The sequence below is a fragment of the Brachyhypopomus gauderio genome, chromosome 17 (assembly GCF_052324685.1).
Source record: "Brachyhypopomus gauderio isolate BG-103 chromosome 17, BGAUD_0.2, whole genome shotgun sequence".
NCBI lineage: Eukaryota > Metazoa > Chordata > Actinopteri > Gymnotiformes > Hypopomidae > Brachyhypopomus > Brachyhypopomus gauderio.
Genome location: NC_135227.1, coordinates 19,090,180 through 19,108,980, shown reverse-complemented (window position 1 = coordinate 19,108,980; position 18,801 = coordinate 19,090,180). Strand labels below are relative to the sequence as shown.

Genomic DNA, 18,801 nt, shown 5'->3' with positions numbered 1-18,801 from the left:
CACACCTGGCTAAATACATGTTCGTAATAGTAAAAAGGGCATTTTAATCTAATGGATTATGCTTACAAATATAATTTGGGAAAAGTGTTTCTATATGAATTTATTCTCATCACACACTCCCACAATTTAATTGTATCCTCAGCAGGTTTATTTCAGAACTTTAGTTTCTCACTCTACAGGCTCTCTGCATGTGTGTGAAGGTCTTCAGGACTGATGGAGAAACATCACAGGTGCTGCTTCATGAAGCTGCTCAACAGAACACCAAGACCCAGTGGTTAATTAGAGTGTAATAACATATTATTATATTAAGACGTTATTTTATTTGTTTGGTGTCTTCCCTGTTTTTATCTAAAAGAAAAAAACAGAATAGGTGTGTCCAAACTTTTGACTGGTTGTGTGTGTGTGTGTGTGTGTGTGTGTGTGTGTGTGTGTGTGTGTGTGTGTGTGTGTGTGTGTGTGTGTGTGTGTGTGTGTGTGTGTGCGCGTGCGCGCGCGTGTGTGTGTGTGTGTATGAGCATGTATGTGTGTGCATGCATACACTATATGCATACACTATATGTGTGCATATATGTGTCTGTGTGTGTGTATGCAGTTGAACATCCAAACCATTATGTCATTGGATGTTTTCACACACGCATATATCCTGAACACCGGTGAACAATAAATGTAGAAATCTAGAGATATTCTGGAATGTTCTGTGCCATCTTTCTTCCAGACACCAGCGTTTTGAGAAGGCTTTTCTCCTGGCCCTGGATATTGGCGCTCGAGACCTCTTCATGGTGAGTTCTGACATTCATGGCTCTTACAACTGCTGAGAGGAGCCTTCAACATTACTGCAGTCAAGGGTTTGGGTTTGACAGACAAAACCATTGTTTATGCGTAACAGGGTTCAAATGTAATTGACGCATCATTGCAGTAGAACATCTCAACAGCAGAGGTCCACTGCTGGGTTCCTGTCTGAATCAAGCATGAGAAGCATCTTCAGTAGGATCTGCAGCACCTGACGTTGTGTTGTGGTTGTAATTAAAGATGGAGGGCTCAGTTCTACTGGCATTTCCAAATGTGTCCACACTCGTTATAGTGTGCAGCCCAAATCAGAACAACAGTTACACCATAGTGAAGGCCGAGTAACGACAGTTACACCAGAGTGAAGGCCGAGTAACAACAGTTACACCAGAGTGAAGGTTGAGTAACAACAGTTACACCAGAGTGAAGGCCGAGTAACAACAGTTACACCAGAGTGAAGGCCGAATAACAACAGTTACACCAGAGTGAAGGTTGAGTAACGACAGTTACACCATAGTGAAGGTTGAGTAACGACAGTTACACCAGAGTGAAGGCCGAATAACAACAGTTACACCAGAGTGAAGGCCGAGTAACAACAGTTACACCAGAGTGAAGGCCGAGTAACAACAGTTACACCAGAGTGAAGGCCGAGTAACGACAGTTACACCATAGTGAAGGCAGAGTAACGACAGTTACACCAGAGTGAAGGCTGAGTAACAACAGTTACACCAGAGTAACGGGGTCGTGACCCTCAAAGCCTAAAATCTTTTCTTCTCCATTTTTACCCTGTGTGTGTGTGTGCCTCTGTGTGTGTGTGTGTGTGTGTGTGTGTGTGTGTGTGTGTGTGTGTGTGTGTGTGTGTGTGTGTCTGTGTGTGTGCGTGTGTGTGTGTGTGTGTGCACGCCTGTGTGTGTGTGCGCGTGCCTGCGTGTGTGTGTGTGTGCTCACGCCTGTGTGTGCCTCTGTGTGTGTGTGTGCCGCTGTGTGTGTGTGTGTGTGTCTGTGTGTGTGTTCCTTTTTGTGTGTGTGCCTCTGTGTGTGTTTGTTCCTTTGTGTGTGGGTGTCTCTCTGTGTGTGTGTGTCTCTCTGTGTGTGTGTCTGTGTGTGTGTGTGTGCCTCTGTGTGCCTCTGTGTGTGTGTGTGTGTGTGTGTGTGTGTGTGTATGTACCTCTGTGTGTGTGTGTGTGTGTGTGTGTGTGTGTGTGTGTGTGTACCTCTGTGTGTGTGTGTGTGTGTGTGTGTGTGTGCACGTTCTTCTATGTGTGTGTGTGTGATACCTTTTATGGCCCCAGTACTACACACTCAAGATACACCTTCTCTCTCTTCTCTCTCCCCTTCTCTCTTCCACCACTATTCTTTTCCTATTTTTCCCTCTGTCTCCCATCTTTCTATTTTCCTTCTTCTCCCCCCCTCCCTATTGCCTACTGTCTCTCTCTCTTCCTCTGTCACTCTCTCTACACCTCTCTCTCTCTCTCCCTCTCTTTCTCTCTCTACACCTCTTTCTCTCGTTCCCTGTCCTTCTGCTTTTCACCCCATTGAAAAGAATTTCCATTTAAAGTACCACAGAGAGACCTGAATAAAAAGGTAGAGCGGAACCTTTAGGGAGAGAAAGAGGGAGGGGGGAACGAAGTGAGAAGAAGAGAGAGGAGAGATAAAGAGAGAAACAGAGAATGCAGTGAGAAGGAGAGAAACAGAGTGAGACGGTAAAACAGGCAGAGAGACACAAAGATGGGGAGTGAGAGAGAAAAACAGAGATAGATAGATAGAGAAAGAGAGGGAGAGAGAGAGAGCCCTTCTCCTGGCTTCCCCCTGTAGTGATGCCATACGTTAATTAGCAACAGAAGTTAAATTAACCTCACAGCAGGAGAGGCAGAGTTAGAGAGAGAGAGAGAGAGAGAGAGCGAGAGAGCAGGTAGGGGTCCTTGTTCTATCTGATCTCCTCCTCTCTCTGTCTCGGGGGGTTTGGAAACAAAAGTACCGGAAGCTGGTGTAACCGTGGCGGGTCAAAGCACGACTCCAAGGGCCTTTGTTTCCAAACCAACAGAGGATTCTTCTCCCCACGCCCATTGTGTGGTGTTCTCCACAGCTAGAGCACACACACCCTGGGGTGTGTTGCACTGGAGGACTGAGAGCATGACTGGGGGAGAGACCAGGAGTGAGAGAGGTATGGGAAGATGTGTAGTGGGTAACAGCACTGACTGGACAGGGGGAACCCCAGTGGCCTACAGGAGAGGCAGCGTCCTAACCAGTAATATCAGTAACGCGTTACTTAGTAACACGTTACTCTAATCTTACCACTTTTTTCAGTAACGAGTAATATAACGAGTTACTATCCAGTCCAGCAATCAGATTAAAGTTACTTATCCAAGTAACTGTGCGTTACTATTTTTATTTTCCTTAGTAAAAATATATATTTTTGCTTTCTTCTTGCCACAGTTGTGCTTTTGCGTCTAACCGTAGCGCTCGACTGTATCGCTCGACCGTAGCGCGTTCACGTCATTCTGTGCAGTGTTCTCCGTAACAATATGTGGTAGTGTAAAGAAATACCAATAACACAAACGTAATGTCAGGAGATACATTATTTAAATGTCAGGAGATACATTGTTACTGTTTAAAATGCACTTCCAATAAAGTGAGTATTGGAAAAACTAATTTTGCTGCTGAATATAACTACTAAAGTAACTTATAATCTAACGTAGTTACTTTTAAAATCAAGTAATCAGTAAGGTAACTAAGTTACTTTTGAAAGGAGTAATCAGTAATTAGTAATCGTATTACTTTTTCAAAGTAACTAAGCCATCACTGGTCCTAACACCGTGGACGCAGGAGAGGGAGAGTTCTGCCCTTCTGTCCTGGACCTTTGCTGTCATGCAGCTAGTCTGTCGTTCTGATTGCCAGTGTCGTGCATTATGTCTTCACTTGTCTACGTGACATTATCACTCTCACTTTTTACTTTTAACCCTTTGTCGTTTTAATTACATCTGATTTGCAATCACTGAATCAGATGCCTGCGGTGTGTTTTATTCATGTGCGTCCATGTATGTCTTCGTTTGCAATATATATGTGTGTGTTTGTGTTTGCGTCCGTGTGTGTGCGTGTGCGTGTGTGTGTGTGTGTGTGTGTGTGTGTGTGTGTGTGTGTGTGTCTGAGGTTGTGATATTTTCTCTTTTATAAATGGTTTCGGAGGAAAGAGACTGGCCACATCTATATATAATTGTTGGACCCTCAAACCAATGGAAATGTGGTTCTGTTCTTAAAACATTCTCTTGTTCATGGGGCACTTATCAGTCTCAGTGTGGAGAAACTGGTACTAGTATTGCAATACTAGTCTTTGAAAGGTTTGTGAAACACCCAGGGGCATAACAGCAAATTCTGGGCCCTGTACACTCTCAATGTCAGTGGACCCTTATAAATGCCAGTAAATGAGGCACATGATCAAAATGGGCCTCTCTTCCTACTCGGGCCCTCGGTAGTCAGGTCCACTTTTCCCCCCCACTACCACGCCGAACACCTCCTTGAGAGGTTTGGGAAGCACTCAGATGTTGTGCTCCTTTCCTTTAACTCCTCCCCTTTACCTTGTGGCTCAGTGGAGTTCGGGCCTCAGATAATCCAAGTTGGACTTGTACATCTCTGCAAGCCCAAAGTGAGGTAACTCACCTGAACAGGTACTTCTGTTGTGAGGGGTGCGTGAACACCTCACATTATGTTGCACTTGGGCTTGGGGAAACTTTTCTGTAACTCAATGACTAAGAAACAGAAGATATGTCTTTCTAAATCCTTTTTATCTTGGTCTCCCCTGCGCTCACTAACAGTGGATATCACTACAGATCTCTCTATTCTAGAGCTGCTCTCACATCATCCTCTGTTCTAGAGCTGTTCTTCTGTGTCGCTAACCTTCGTCAGCTCGTGAAGACTTAAGGTATAGAAAGGAGACACGCCACCTCCATATCAACTAGAACTAAGGTCAGACCACGGTGTGTTGCAGTGCATATAACATTCATGTTGTGCCACGGCCTTTATGTGTTACGTGTGCTGAATGGGTCTGATTACACGTGCCTGACATGCAAGACTGGACAGAGTGAAAGGCGGACTGCCCCAGTCTCGATAGTCCCGCTCCTCTTTCACTCTGTTCTGTCCTGACCACTCCTGGCTGTCTTCCAGGACACAAAACTAGAGACAGAGGGCAGATTGAGGGACAGAGACGTGTGCAGGACGTCTGCGTGCTAAACAACGAGACGGGACCCATCTGCTCATATTCTTAATGCCAATGGCATCCTACAGTTTCCTTGCTGTGGAATACATGAACATACATGTACTTAACTCAAACCTTTTGGTCACCAGGGTTCATAGTGAAATACTGAAAGATGACATTTGTCAACATAACTTGAGGTCTGGGCCTGGTCTCATTGACCCTCGCATTTCAGACCAGTTGCCCCTCTGACCTACTTCAGAGGTTTGGTGGAGTCTTTCATCACTGAGTATATCTCAAACATTGATCAGTGTTTATCTGGGACACACTAACAAATTATCCTGAGTGGCACAACAGAAAATGAGATGGTGAGTTCATCCCTAATGACGCCACAGCTGTTCACGGCTGGGAACCTGAGAAAGGAAAATGGACAGGGAGGGACCTTACATCACATCAACATCATCACATCAACACTGGTCAATCATGGGTGTCTGTGCATGCATCCGAGGTGGAGCGTTGTGCTGCCCCCCGAGTGTGTGATTTACACCACCTTCTGGTCTCATATGAGCTGTACAAACGTGGTGATTGGCTGTGTGTACCTTCTGATGTCATAAGAGCTGTAAACATGTGATGATTGGCTGCGTGTACCTTGGAGGAAGCACCTGACAGTCCCGGCCTGGTTGGCAACTGTCATGTGACGGAGGAGAATTACCTCATGAAGGGAAATTGGCTCTGAGAAGAGGAACAGCTGGAGAAAGATCTGGAGGAATAAGGTTTATCTGAGATGTGAACTGGGGAAAGATCTGGAGGAATAAGGTTTATCTGAGATGTGAACTGGGGAAAGATCTGGAGGAATAAGGTTTATCTGAGATGTGAGCTGGGGAAAGATCTGGAGGAATAAGGTTTATCTGAGATGTGAACTGGGGAAAGATCTGGAGGAATAAGGTTTATCTGAGATGTGAACTGGGGAAAGATCTGGAGGAATAAGGTTTATCTGAGATGTGAACTGGGGAAAGATCTGGAGGAATAAGGTTTATCTGAGATGTGAACTGGAGAAAGATCTGGAGGAATAAGGTTTATCTGAGATGTGAACTGGAGAAAGATCTGGAGGAATAAGGTTTATCTGAGATGTGAACTGGGGAAAGATCTGGAGGAATAAGGTTTATCTGAGATGTGAACTGGAGAAAGATCTGGAGGAATACGGTTTATCTGAGATGTGAACTGGGGAAAGATCTGGAGGAATAAGGTTTATCTGAGATGTGAACTGGAGAAAGATCTGGAGGAATAAGGTTTATCTGAGATGTGAACTGGAGAAAGATCTGGAGGAATAAGGTTTATCTGAGATGTGAACTGGGGAAAGATCTGGAGGAATAAGGTTTATCTGAGATGTGAGCTGGAGGAAGATCTGGAGGAATAAGGTTTATCTGAGATGTGAACTGGGGAAAGATCTGGAGGAATAAGGTTTATCTGAGATGTGAACTGGAGAAAGATCTGGAGGAATAAGGTTTATCTGAGATGTGAACTGGGGAAAGATCTGGAGGAATAAGGTTTATCTGAGATGTGAACTGGAGAAAGATCTGGAGGAATAAGGTTTATCTGAGATGTGAACTGGGGAAAGATCTGGAGGAATAAGGTTTATCTGAGATGTGAACTGGGGAAAGATCTGGAGGAATAAGGTTTATCTGAGATGTGAACTGGGGAAAGATCTGGAGGAATAAGGTTTATCTGAGATGTGAACTGGAGAAAGATCTGGAGGAATAAGGTTTATCTGAGATGTGAACTGGTTGTGAATGTAAAGAGGAAGAGAGCGTGTGACAGGTTTGATGTTGTGGCTGCAGACAGGTGCTGATGTAGCCCACTCAGACCCTCTCGGGCTGGTTCTGACCCAGGACGACACGTCCCTAGCTGCTAGTTAGATGCCCCTGCCAGCGGAACGCTTGGATCTGACCTACACTGGTCCACTCTGCATCAGTCAAACTCCAACATGGTTTCTTCTTGGATATCTTCCTGACTTTTTCATTCAGTATTTTCCCACTAAATTGTCCCTAAAAATTTTAAACGAACCAAGTTACACACTTAGCCAGTAATATTACACAAAGTTACAGTTGATAGCCATGGTCTGTTCTGATTAAGACAAGACAAGTTTATTGATATTGTACTTTTCATGCACAATGGCAATTCAAAGTGCTTCACATAAAAGATTCAAATTAAAAACTATTGATTTAAACAGAATTTTCAAATAGTTCTAAATCAGGGGTGCCCACAGTTTTCAGCTTGCGAGCTACTTATAAGATGACCAAGTCAGAAAGATCTACCGGTGTGGCGGCGAACGTAATTTGTTGAGCGGGGGGGGGGGGGGGGTGCGAACGTAATTTGTTGAGCAGGGGGGGGGGGACGTAATTTGTTGAGTGGATTGCTGATTGGCTACCGTGAATGTCAATCAAAATACAACCGTCAGTGCAGATGTGCGATTCATCTACTACTATTTTATGTGACGCGATCTACGCACATTCCTTCGCGATCGACCGACACTTCCTTCGCGATCGACCGGTCGATCGCGAAGGAAGTGTCGGTCGATCGCAAAGGATCGACGTAATGAGCGTAATGAGCGATCGACGTAATGAGCACCCCTGTTCTAAATGAATTAGTAGTAAACATAAATGTTAAAAATGTAAGTGTTAAAAGATTTTGAATTAAGCATTTAAAGTGCCAAGATAAAAATGAAAATAAAGTCAAGATAAATTAAACTTTTACTTGATTGAAATATATGTGCTGTAAGGCTGAAAATTAAACATTAAAAGTACACTGATACTAAACTAAGTTGAAAGCTTGCACAAACACAAAGTTTTTAGTAAATATTTAGTCTAGTATCAAGATTCTTCTAATATTTTCTGACAACTGGTTCCATTTAAGGGGACACCACAGGTCACCAGTACTCTCTGAGAAACACTGTTTCTCAACTGAACCATTTTAGGACTATTCCGAGAACCCAGCCCTCCGCTTAAGTCTGTTTTAATTTTGTGATCAGTGGTATTAAAGATAGCACTGAGACTGAGCAGTAGTTGTAGTGTTTGTGCTTATGCTATTATTGATAATCCTTGGTCAAAAGTATTCAAAATCAAAATCCAAACTTAATCAAAAGTTTGGTTTTATGCCACCGGTGTCTGTCCTGTGTTCTCTCTCTTGTACGTGGTGCTTTCTGCTGACGTGACATGGCTCTCACTTTAACTGGTGCCTTCTCATCCGTAACACTCTTTCTTTTTCCAGTCGATGCTGTTGCATCAGGTTAGAGATGTAACCAGGGTTTCATGGCCAAAAATGACAAATCTCATTCCAGATATACTGCTGTACCACACATATACAGATATACTAGTGGATCACACATATACAGATATACTGGGGTACTACACATATACAGATATACTAGTGGATCACACATATACAGATATACTAGTGGATCACACATATACATATATTCTGGTGTACCTAGGGTTATATACTGCTCAAAAAATAAATAAAGGGAACACTAAAATAAAATAATAAAATCCTAGATCTCAATTAATAAAATATTCCAGTTGAAAATCTTTATTTATTACATAGTGGAATGCGTTGAGAGCAAAATTACAAAAAATGATCAATGTAAATCAAAATTACTATCCCATGGAGGTCTGCACTTGGAATCATACTCAAAATCAAAGCGGAAAATCAAATGACAGGCTGATTCAACTTCAATGGAAATTCCTCAAGACAATTTAAAATGAGGTTCAGTAGTGTGTGTGGCCTTCACGTGCCTGACTGACCTCCCTACAACACCTGGGCTCCTGATGAGGCGACAAATGTTCTCCTGAGGAATCTCCTCCCAGACCTGGATTAAAACGTCAGTCAACTCCTGGACAGTTTGTGGTGCAACGTGGCGTTGGTAGATAGATCTCATCCCAGTACCTAATGGCAGTCAGGGTAACTCCTGGCTAGCACGTGGAGGTCTGTGCGGCCCTCTAAAGAAGTGCCTCCCCACACCATTACTGACCCACTGCCAAACCGCTCATGCTCGAGGATGTTGCAGGCAGCAGATCTGTCATGTGCTCAGTGTGAACCTGCTCTCATCCTTGAAGAGCACAGGGCACCAATGGTGAATCTGCCCATCTTGGTGTTCTCTGGCAAATGTCAGTTGGGCTGTAAGCACAAGCTCCATTTGTGAACGTCGAGCCCTCATACCACCCTGTCTGTTTCTGAGAGTTTGAGCAGAAACATTAATATTAGTGGCCTGCTGGAGGTCATTTTGCAGGGCTCTGGCACTGCTCCTCCTGTTCCTCCTTACACAAAGGAGGAGTTAGTGGTCCTGCTGCTGGGTTGTTGCCCTCCTACGGCCTCCTCCGTGTCTCCTGGTATCTGCTCCATGGTCTGGACACTACGCTGACAGACACAGCAAACCTTCTTGCCACAGCTCGCATTGATGTGCCATCCTGGATGAGCTGCACTACCTGAGCAACTTCTGTGGGTTGTAGACACCGCATCATGCTACCTCTATGGTGAGAGAACTGACAAAATGCCAAAGTGAAAATCAGCCAGAAAGGATGAGAACTGAGAAAAGGTCTGTGGTCACCACCTGCAGAACCTCCTTTATAGGGCGTGTCTAGCTAATTGCTTCTCATTTCTACCTGTTCTCTGTGCACTGTTCTTGAGCTATTCTGAAGGCCACATGAAGTTTGTGTGTGTGTGTGTGTGTGTGTGTGTGTGTGTATATATATGGTGTGTGACGAGACACTCAGCTCACGAGACGAGATGAGACACGATATTAGGTTCACGAGGACGAGACGAGATTTTAAGAACACTAAAATGACAAATTATATGACTGGACTTTTATTTAACTGAGTTATTTAACTGAGTTACACATGCATTTTGAAATGTTTTATTATAACTCTTAACATGCATTATGTAAGCATGAAATTTTTATAAACTTTTTCCTCTACAAATTGAAATAAAAATAAAATTTCATAAGTTAAAATAAAATAAATAAGATTAATAAGATTTTTATTTATTTATTTTTTTAAATAAGATTTTTCAAGCGCAAACAATATTATAGTGAGTCCCAGATTAACGACGGTGATAGAGACTGAAAAGTCCGTCATAAAGCAGTTTTCGTCGTTAAGCGCGACACTAGATTTAGATACGCTTTAATCATAAATACAGTATAGAAAAAAACAAACAATGTTCTCGTGCGTACAGCGTGAGAAAGAGCGATCGCGTTGCTGAGATGGGCTGCGGGGAAGGCTGTGCTGCCTCAGACACTCCACAACACTCCACAACACCCCACAACACCCAACTACACTCCACTACACTCCACTGTGCTGCCACTGCTCCTCCGCTCACTGCGCAAAATAAAATAAAAAGTCGGTCGTAACTCCGGTCCGTCGTTAAGAGGGGACTCACTGTATTATGTGCATTATCTTTTCTGTCAATACAGAGTTCAAATAGTGCAAACAGAGCCTGACCAAGTATGGCACTGAATTTGCTGCAACTACACTGCCATGTTCATTTTTAAGAATATTAACATCGCCACACTGCTCCCGATATCCTGCTGTCTCAACTTGCCAAAGCGCCGTTCTGTCCCTGCTACCAAGTGAGATATGTTGATCTGAGTACTGAGCTGTGGTGGTGCTGTAAATGTCTCTGTATCGTGCTCGTATTGGCCGCGGTGTACGGCATTATTTTCATACAATGTTTGTATATGGTCAGTGTCTTATCAGTCACTCTCTTCCCATTTATCATTTCCGCCGGGTACCCAAAATGCTGCCAAACAAACGATTTGAAAGTGGCGGGGGCACCTTCAATAGTAATACCTGTATTACCTGCTTTATGACATGGCGCGTTATCCTGCTGGAAGTAGCCATCAGTAGATGGTACACTGTGGTCATAAAGGGATGAACATGGTCAACAACAATACTCAGGTAGACTGTGGCATTGACATGATGCTCAATTGGTACTAATAGGCCCAAAGTGTACCAGGAAAATATCCCCCACACCATTGCACGACCACCAGCAGCCTGAACCATTGATACAAGGCAGGATGGATCCATGCTTTCATGTTGTTGACGCCAAATTCTGACTCTACCATCTGAATGTCACAGCAGAAATCGAGACTCATCAGACCAGGCAACATTTTTCCAATCTTCTATTGTCCAATTTTGGTGAGCCAGTGTGAATTGTAGCCTCATTTTCCTGTTCTTAGCTGACAGGAGTGACACCCGGTGTGGTCTTCTGCTGCTGTAGCCCATCCACCTCAAGGTTCAACGTGTTGTGTGTTCAGAGATGCTCTTCTGCATGCCTCAGTTGTAACGACTGGTTATTTGAGTTACTGTTGCTGTTCTAACAGCTCAATCCAGTCTGTCCATTCTCCTCTGACCTCTGGCATCAACAAGGCATTTGCACCAACAGAACTGCCGCTCACTGGATATCTTCTCTTTTTTGGACCATTCTCTGTACAACTCCCAGTAGATCAGCGGTTTCTGAAATACCCAGACCAGCCCGTCTGGCACCAACAACCATGACACGTTCAAAGTCACTTAAATCACCTTTCTTCCCCATTCTGATGCTCGGTTTGAACTGCAGCAGATCGTCTTGGCCATGACTACATGCTTTGAGTTGCTTCCATGTCTTTGGCTGATTTGACATTTGCGTTAATGAGCAGTTGGACAGGTGTACCTAAAAAAGTGGCCGGTAAGTGTATGAATATGTATATACGGTTCTAATGTCGTAGATATATTGATCGAGTGGAGTGTTGTAGTGCCATACATAGTTATATCGTTTGAATGGAGTGTCATAGATACATTGTTGTAATGGAGCGTCGTGGATACATCGTTGTAATGGAGTGTCATAGGTATATCGTTGTAATGACGTGTCATAGATACATCGTTGTAATGGAGTGTCATAGGTATATCGTTGTAATGACGCGTCATAGATACATCGTTGTAATGGAGTGTCATAGGTATATCATTTTAATGGAGTGTCACAGATACATCGTTGTAATGGAGTGTCATAGGTATATCGTTGTAATGACGTGTCATAGATACATCGTTGTAATGGAGTGTCATAGGTATATCGTTGTAATGACGTGTCATAGATACATCGTTGTAATGGAGTGTCATAGATGTATCATTCTACTAGTGGATCACACAAACACAGAAGTATTTTGCTCATATTTCTTGTCAATCAGTTTGTCTGTTTCACATTGGCTGTACCTCTGCACCTCTTTCTCAGAGACAGACTTCATTTGGAGATAGGAACGTAAATGTCTGACATTTAGAGGCACGTCGGGAGGCTAAACGGTGGTTTGAGTGATACCCAGATAGGGACATTATATTCCATTCTGTTAGATGAGAGGGGCAGGAAATGGCATTTTGTGTGTGTGAGTGTATGTGTGAGTTTATGTGTGTGTGTGTGTGTGTGTGTGTGTGTGTGTGTGTGTGTGTGTGTGTGTGTGTGTGTGTGTGTGTGTGTTTGCGTGTGTCAGAAGCCCACCTTCTCGTAATGAGAACTAAACTCTTATTTCAACATAAAGTGCACCCTCTCGGCACCCCCATACACACCCTCCTGCTTTTGAAATGAAGGAGATAAGATTCCAACTGAGTTTGCATCAGAGACACACAGAGAGAGAGAGAGAGAGAGAGAGAGAGAGAGATGGAGAGAAAGAGTTGTAATATATGAATAAAAGAGAATTGGGAGGGTTAAACTGAAAAAATGTGTTTGTTTTTTTTCATTTCATCCAGGTTTATTTTTTTATATCAACTTCAAACATGTGACTTTATCTCCACCTCCACCCACCTGAAAGTGAAGGAGACCTCCATCAGCATGAGCAGGTGGAGATCCAGTCCTGATTCCTCTCCTGTTCTGTTTCTTCACAGGACCTCCACTACGTGGCGGGAGACTGTGGAGAATCTGCTCTGGCTGCCACTGCCCAGCGCAAGGCCCAGGAGCTTGACCCCCAGGAGTCTGTGACCTCTGACCCAGGTGAGAACATGGTTACAGGCTAGGGCGTGGTGAGGGGGTGTTACGGGGCAGAGAGGCTTCACAGGGAAGAGTTCATCCAGGCAGGTTCAGGCTGTTGAAACAGACCAGAGCAGTAACATTCCAGAAGCAGCATGAAGTACCTGGTAGTAATAGAGTCAGCTGGGATCAAACCCATGACCTTTGACCTCTTGGGCAGCAGCCAGGTTCTCTGACAGCTGAATACCACAAACAATAAGATATGTAGACATTCAGAGATGTGTGTGTCTGTGTGTGTGTCTGTGTGTGTGTGTGTGTGTGAGAGAGAGAGAGAGAGAGAGAGAGAGAGAGAGAGAGCGAGCATGGCAGAGGGAGACACATTAACATTAACAGAGTTGCAGGCTAAAGTGACGTACTACTTGATGAGACTAGAGAGGTGTTTAACTTCACATACGGAGGTCACTACCTCAGGGCATGTGCGTGTGTGTGTGTTCACATGTGTGTGTGTGTTTCTGAGCGTGCGTGTGTTCGTGTGTGTGTGTGTTTCTGAGCGTGTGTGTGTTCATGCCCCCACACACACTCATAAGCCTCTTAATTATGTCCTTGATGATTTCCATCCCCCCCTTTACTCCCCCAGAGCAGACCCAAAGAGCTTAGAGTATCAGCAAGGGAGAGAGAGAGGGAGAGAGGGAGGGAGAGAAAGAGGGAGGGAGAGGGAGAAAGAGAGGAAGAGAGAAAAAGAGGGAGGGAGAGGGAGAAAGAGGAAAAGAGAAAAGGAGAGAGGGAGAGAGATAGACAGAGAGGGGGAAAGAGATAGACAGAGGGGTAGGGAGGCAGGCTGGCAGGGATGGAGAGAGAGAGTAAGAGAGGGAGAGGAGAGATGGAGGGAGGAGAGAGAAAGAGGGAGGGGAGAGAGACAGAATAAAGAAGATCAACTGGAGGAGAGAATGGACAGAGAGACAAGGAGGGAGGGAAAGAAATGTTGAGAAAGGAATGAGACTGAGGGAGGGATGAGAGATACAGAGAGAGACATATAAAGGGAGGGAGACAGGGATGAGAGATACAGAGAGAGACTTATAAAGGGAGGGAGACAGGGATGAGAGATACAGAGAGAGACTTATAAAGGGAGGGAGAGAGGGATGAGAGATACAGAGAGAGACTTATAAAGGGAGGGAGAGAGGGATGAGAGATACAGAGAGAGACTTATAAAGGGAGGGAGACAGGGATGAGAGATACAGAGAGAGACTTATAAAGGGAGGGAGAGAGGGATGAGAGATACAGAGAGAGACTTATAAAGGGAGGGAGAGAGGGATGAGAGATACAGAGAGAGACTTATAAAGGGAGGGAGAGAGGGATGAGAGATACAGAGAGAGACTTATAAAGGGAGGGAGAGAGGGATGAGAGATACAGAGAGAGACTTATAAAGGGAGGGAGAGAGGGATGAGAGATACAGAGAGAGACTTATAAAGGGAGGGAGACAGGGATGAGAGATACAGAGAGAGACTTATAAAGGGAGGGAGAGAGGGATGAGAGATACAGAGAGAGACTTATAAAGGGAGGGAGAGAGGGATGAGAGATACAGAGAGAGACTTATAAAGGGAGGGAGACAGGGATGAGAGATACAGAGAGAGACTTATAAAGGGAGGGAGACAGGGATGAGAGATACAGAGAGAGACTTATAAAGGGAGGGAGAGAGGGATGAGAGATACAGAGAGAGACTTATAAAGGGAGGGAGAGAGGGATGAGAGATACAGAGAGAGACTTATAAAGGGAGGGAGAGAGGGATGAGAGATACAGAGAGAGACTTATAAAGGGAGGGAGACAGGGATGAGAGATACAGAGAGAGACTTATAAAGGGAGGGAGAGAGGGATGAGAGATACAGAGAGAGACTTATAAAGGGAGGGAGAGAGGGATGAGAGATACAGAGAGAGACTTATAAAGGGAGGGAGAGAGGGATGAGAGATACAGAGAGAGACTTATAAAGGGAGGGAGAGAGGGATGAGAGATACAGAGAGAGACATATAAAGGGAGGGAGAGAGGAATGAGAGATACAGAGAGAGACTTATAAAGGGAGGGAGAGAGGGATGAGAGATACAGAGAGAGACTTATAAAGGGAGGGAGAGAGGTATGAGAGATACAGAGAGAGACTTATAAAGGGAGGGAGAGAGGTATGAGAGAGTTCTAAATGTAGAATGTGTATTTGGGAGCACTTTATAAGTGTCAATGCTTAAAATGCTGCTATCATATTTAATGTGTCAGAATACTTGACTTATCTTTCCTCTCTGCAATGTAGTGTGTGTGTATGGGTGTATGCCTGTGTGTGTGTGTGTGTGTGTGTGTGTGTGTGTGTGTGTGTGTGTGTGTGTGTGTGTGTGTGTGTGTGTGTGTGTGAGCATGTGTGTGAGCATGTGTGTGTTTGTGTATGCATGAGTGTGTGTGTGTGCATATGTGTGTGTGTGTGTGGTGTGTGTGTGTGGGAGTGTTTGTGCATGTCTATGTATGGGTGTGTGCATTGCTTTAAAGAAGTATCCAGGTATATTTACATTTGGCCAACACACAGCAGAATTCCCTTTTTTCCATGACTCTAAAGGATATGCTTATACTTACACTCTCTCTCTCTCTCTCTCTCTCTCTCTCTCTCTCTCTCTCTCTCTCTCTCTCTCTCTCTCTCATGCGCACACACACACACACCCACACTCTCATAAGCCCATGCATACACATGCATAGGTACACAGAATTCAGTGCTGATGTTTTATATGAAGGTGTCACTCTGAGACCAGGTCGCTTTGGTGGCTCAGTGATAGTGCTTAACCCCCCAGCTCTTCATCCTCAGCTCTTCATCATCAGCTCTTCATCCTCAGCTCTTCATCCTCAGCTCTTCATCATCAGCTCTTCATCCTCAGCTCTTATCTGCATGTCACTGGAGATTACGAGCTTGTCTCTCCAGTCATTATTTAAATGATTGAAAATGGATGAAATGTTTTGGTTATTTCTGGGTAACAACTAATAACCAGGATTCATACCAGGATTCGTGTTGGTCAAAACTATTGATAAGCCAATCAGCTGAATCCATTAATCAAGAATGTTAATAGCCACTGATTAGCAGTATCTCATTTACATAATGCTGATGGCTGGTTACTAGCCTTGCTTCATTAATAACAATAACTTTATTCACTGAACAGATCTAAATAAAACCCAGTGTCACCTGTTTGCATGGGGGCTAAACCTAACCCTAACACCCCTAACCCTAAACCTAACCCTAACACCTCTAACCCTAAACCTAACCCTAATCCCAACCCCAGGGCTTGATAATGAAGGTGAATGGTGTGTTCGAGCAGGAGAATGAGAATGGGCAGTGTGATTTTTCTATCTTTTGTTGCTTAATTTAAAATTCAACTGTTTACGTTTACCCGTCTCTTCGTCACCCCATTGACTCTCTTTCTGTCCCTCTCTCTCTCTCTCTCTTTCTCTCCCTCTCTCCCTCCCTCCCTCCCCCCCTCCCTCCCTCCCTCTCTCCCTCCCTCCCTCTCTCCCTCCCTCTTTCCCTCCCTCTTTCCCTCCCTCTCTCCCTCCCTCTTTCCCTCCCTCTCTCCCTCCCTCTTTCCCTCCCTCTCTCTTTCCCTCCCTCCCTCCCTCTTTCCCTCCCTCCCTCTTTCCCTCCCTCTGTCTCTCTCTCTCCCCCTCTCTCTCTCTTCCTCCCTCCCTCTCTCTTTCTCCCTCTCCCTCTCTCCCTCCCTCTTTCCCTCCCTCTCTCCCTCCCTCTGTCTCTCTCTCTCTCCCTCCCTCTCTCTCTCCCCCTCTCTCTCTTCCTCCCTCCCTCTCTCTTCCTCCCTCTCTCTCACTCTATCTTTCTCGTTCTCATTCCATCTTCATTGTTATCATAAGAGTTCTTAAGTGTCTGTATGTCAGGTGTGATTGTGGTTTACTCCCTCTAGTTGAGGTGATTGTTTCTGGGTACGTTTGAGTATGTTGGTGTACGTGTGGAGGTTTGTCAGTGTGAGTGGTGGTATTTGTCCATCTGTGTGTGGATTTGTGTCTGTCAGTGTGTACAAACAGTCCACAAACTGCCTTACATGTGTACATATATGTTCTGAACTCCAATGTATGTAATTCTAATATGTAACAATGGTAAATAAAACTGAACCGTGTGTGTGTGTGTGTGTGTGTGTGTGTGTGTGTGTGTGTGTGTGTGTGTGTGGTCTCATTCCAGATGAGTCCACGGCTGCGGAACAGCGTGTGTGGGGTGGAGTGTCTCTGTCTCCCACTCCTGACACACCCAGCAGCCTTAGAGGAAGACCAAGCCACACAGTCAGGAGCACAACACCCAGGTGTGTGTGTGTGTGTGTGTAGGGAGTGCTGGTGTGTGTGTGTGTGTGTGTGTAAGGGGTGCAGGTGTGTGTGTGTGTGTGTGTGTGTAAGGTGTGCAGGTGTGTGTGTGTGTGTGTGTGTGTAAGGGGTGCAGGTGTGTGTGTGTGTGTGTGTAAGATGTGCAGGTGTGTGTGTGTGTAAGGGGTGCAGGTGTGTGTGTGTGTGTGTGTGTAAGGGGTGCAGGTGTGTGTGTGTGTGCGTGCAGGTGTGTGTGTGTGTGTGTGTGTGTGTGTGTGTGTAAGGGGTGCAGGTGAGTGTGTGTGTGTGTGTGTGTGCAGGTGTGTGTGTGTGTGTGTGTAAGGGGTGCAGGTGAGTGTGTGTGTGTGTGCAGGTGTGTGTGTGCAGGTGTGTGTGTGTGCGTGTGTGTGTGTGTGTAAGGGGTGCAGGTGAGTGTGCGTGTGTGTGTGTGCAGGTGTGTGTGTGCAGGTGTGTGTGTGCAGATGTGTGTGTGCAGGTGTGTGTGTGTGTGCGTGTGTGTGCAGGTGTGTGTGTGTGTGTGTGTAAGGGGTGCAGGTGAGTGTGTGTGTGTGTGTGTGTGTGTGTGTGTGTGTGTGTGTGTGTGTGTGTGTGTGTGTGTGTGTAAGGGGTGCAGGTGAGTGTGTGTGCGTGTGTGTGTGTACAGGTGTGTGTGTACAGGTGCTCATAGTGTTGTCACAGTCCCATTCCCCCATCATCTGACCTGCTCTCTGGAGTAGCAAAGAATAAATGAACTGTGTGAAGATGAGAGAGAGAGAGAGAGAGAGAGAGAGAGAGAGAGAGAGTACCAAGGAGCATGGTGGGTTTATGGAGTCATGAACATAATATGCACACACACTCACAAACGTGTACACACACTCACAAACACGTGCACACACAAACACCTGCATGCACACACATCTGCTCACACAAACACAGTAACAACATAAAGGAAAAGTAAAGACAGGGTTCCAGGCTTTTGAGTATTTAACTCCCTGATCACATTAGCAGAGTGAAATACCTCAGAATCACTAACAGTCATTACCCATTAATCATTCAGACATGACACTGCGACACGTAAACAACTGTTAATAACTCATTTACCACATCACCTACATGGAGTTCCTTGATTTATATAACCTGTTCGCTCAGCTTAGTTTTGGCACAGCTAACAGGTGTGACCTCTCGTCATTCCTGCTTGTTGAGTGAAACCCTGCGTGACACTGGAGACTGCGTTTACACCGTTCACCAGCGAACGTGACCCACGTTCCACCGATAGTTCGAGGATCAGTCACAGTGTGAGATTGATCACGGTGGTGCAGAGGCACTGGGGGTAATGAACTTTGATTAACACGCCAAATATTCACTGCATGAAAAGAAATAGGGAGACTGTCATTGGCTGTGCTTATTAGACAAAGACTCCCTTATACACACACACACACGCACACACACACACACACACACACATGCACACACACACGCCGAACAGGTGAGTGTGTATTGTGTGTTTGTATAGTGT

At 44.9% G+C, this 18,801-nt stretch overlaps 1 protein-coding gene across 1 annotated transcript in view; it reads left to right on the top strand.

The window, feature by feature from the left end:
* wdpcp (WD repeat containing planar cell polarity effector) overlaps positions 1–18,801 on the top strand; it is a 96,169-nt gene that overhangs the window by 67,617 nt on the left and 9,751 nt on the right. The window contains 3 exon segments of the mRNA XM_076977542.1: positions 716–779; positions 12,877–12,982; positions 17,170–17,287. Of these exon segments, the coding sequence (XP_076833657.1) occupies positions 716–779; positions 12,877–12,982; positions 17,170–17,287 (288 nt within the window).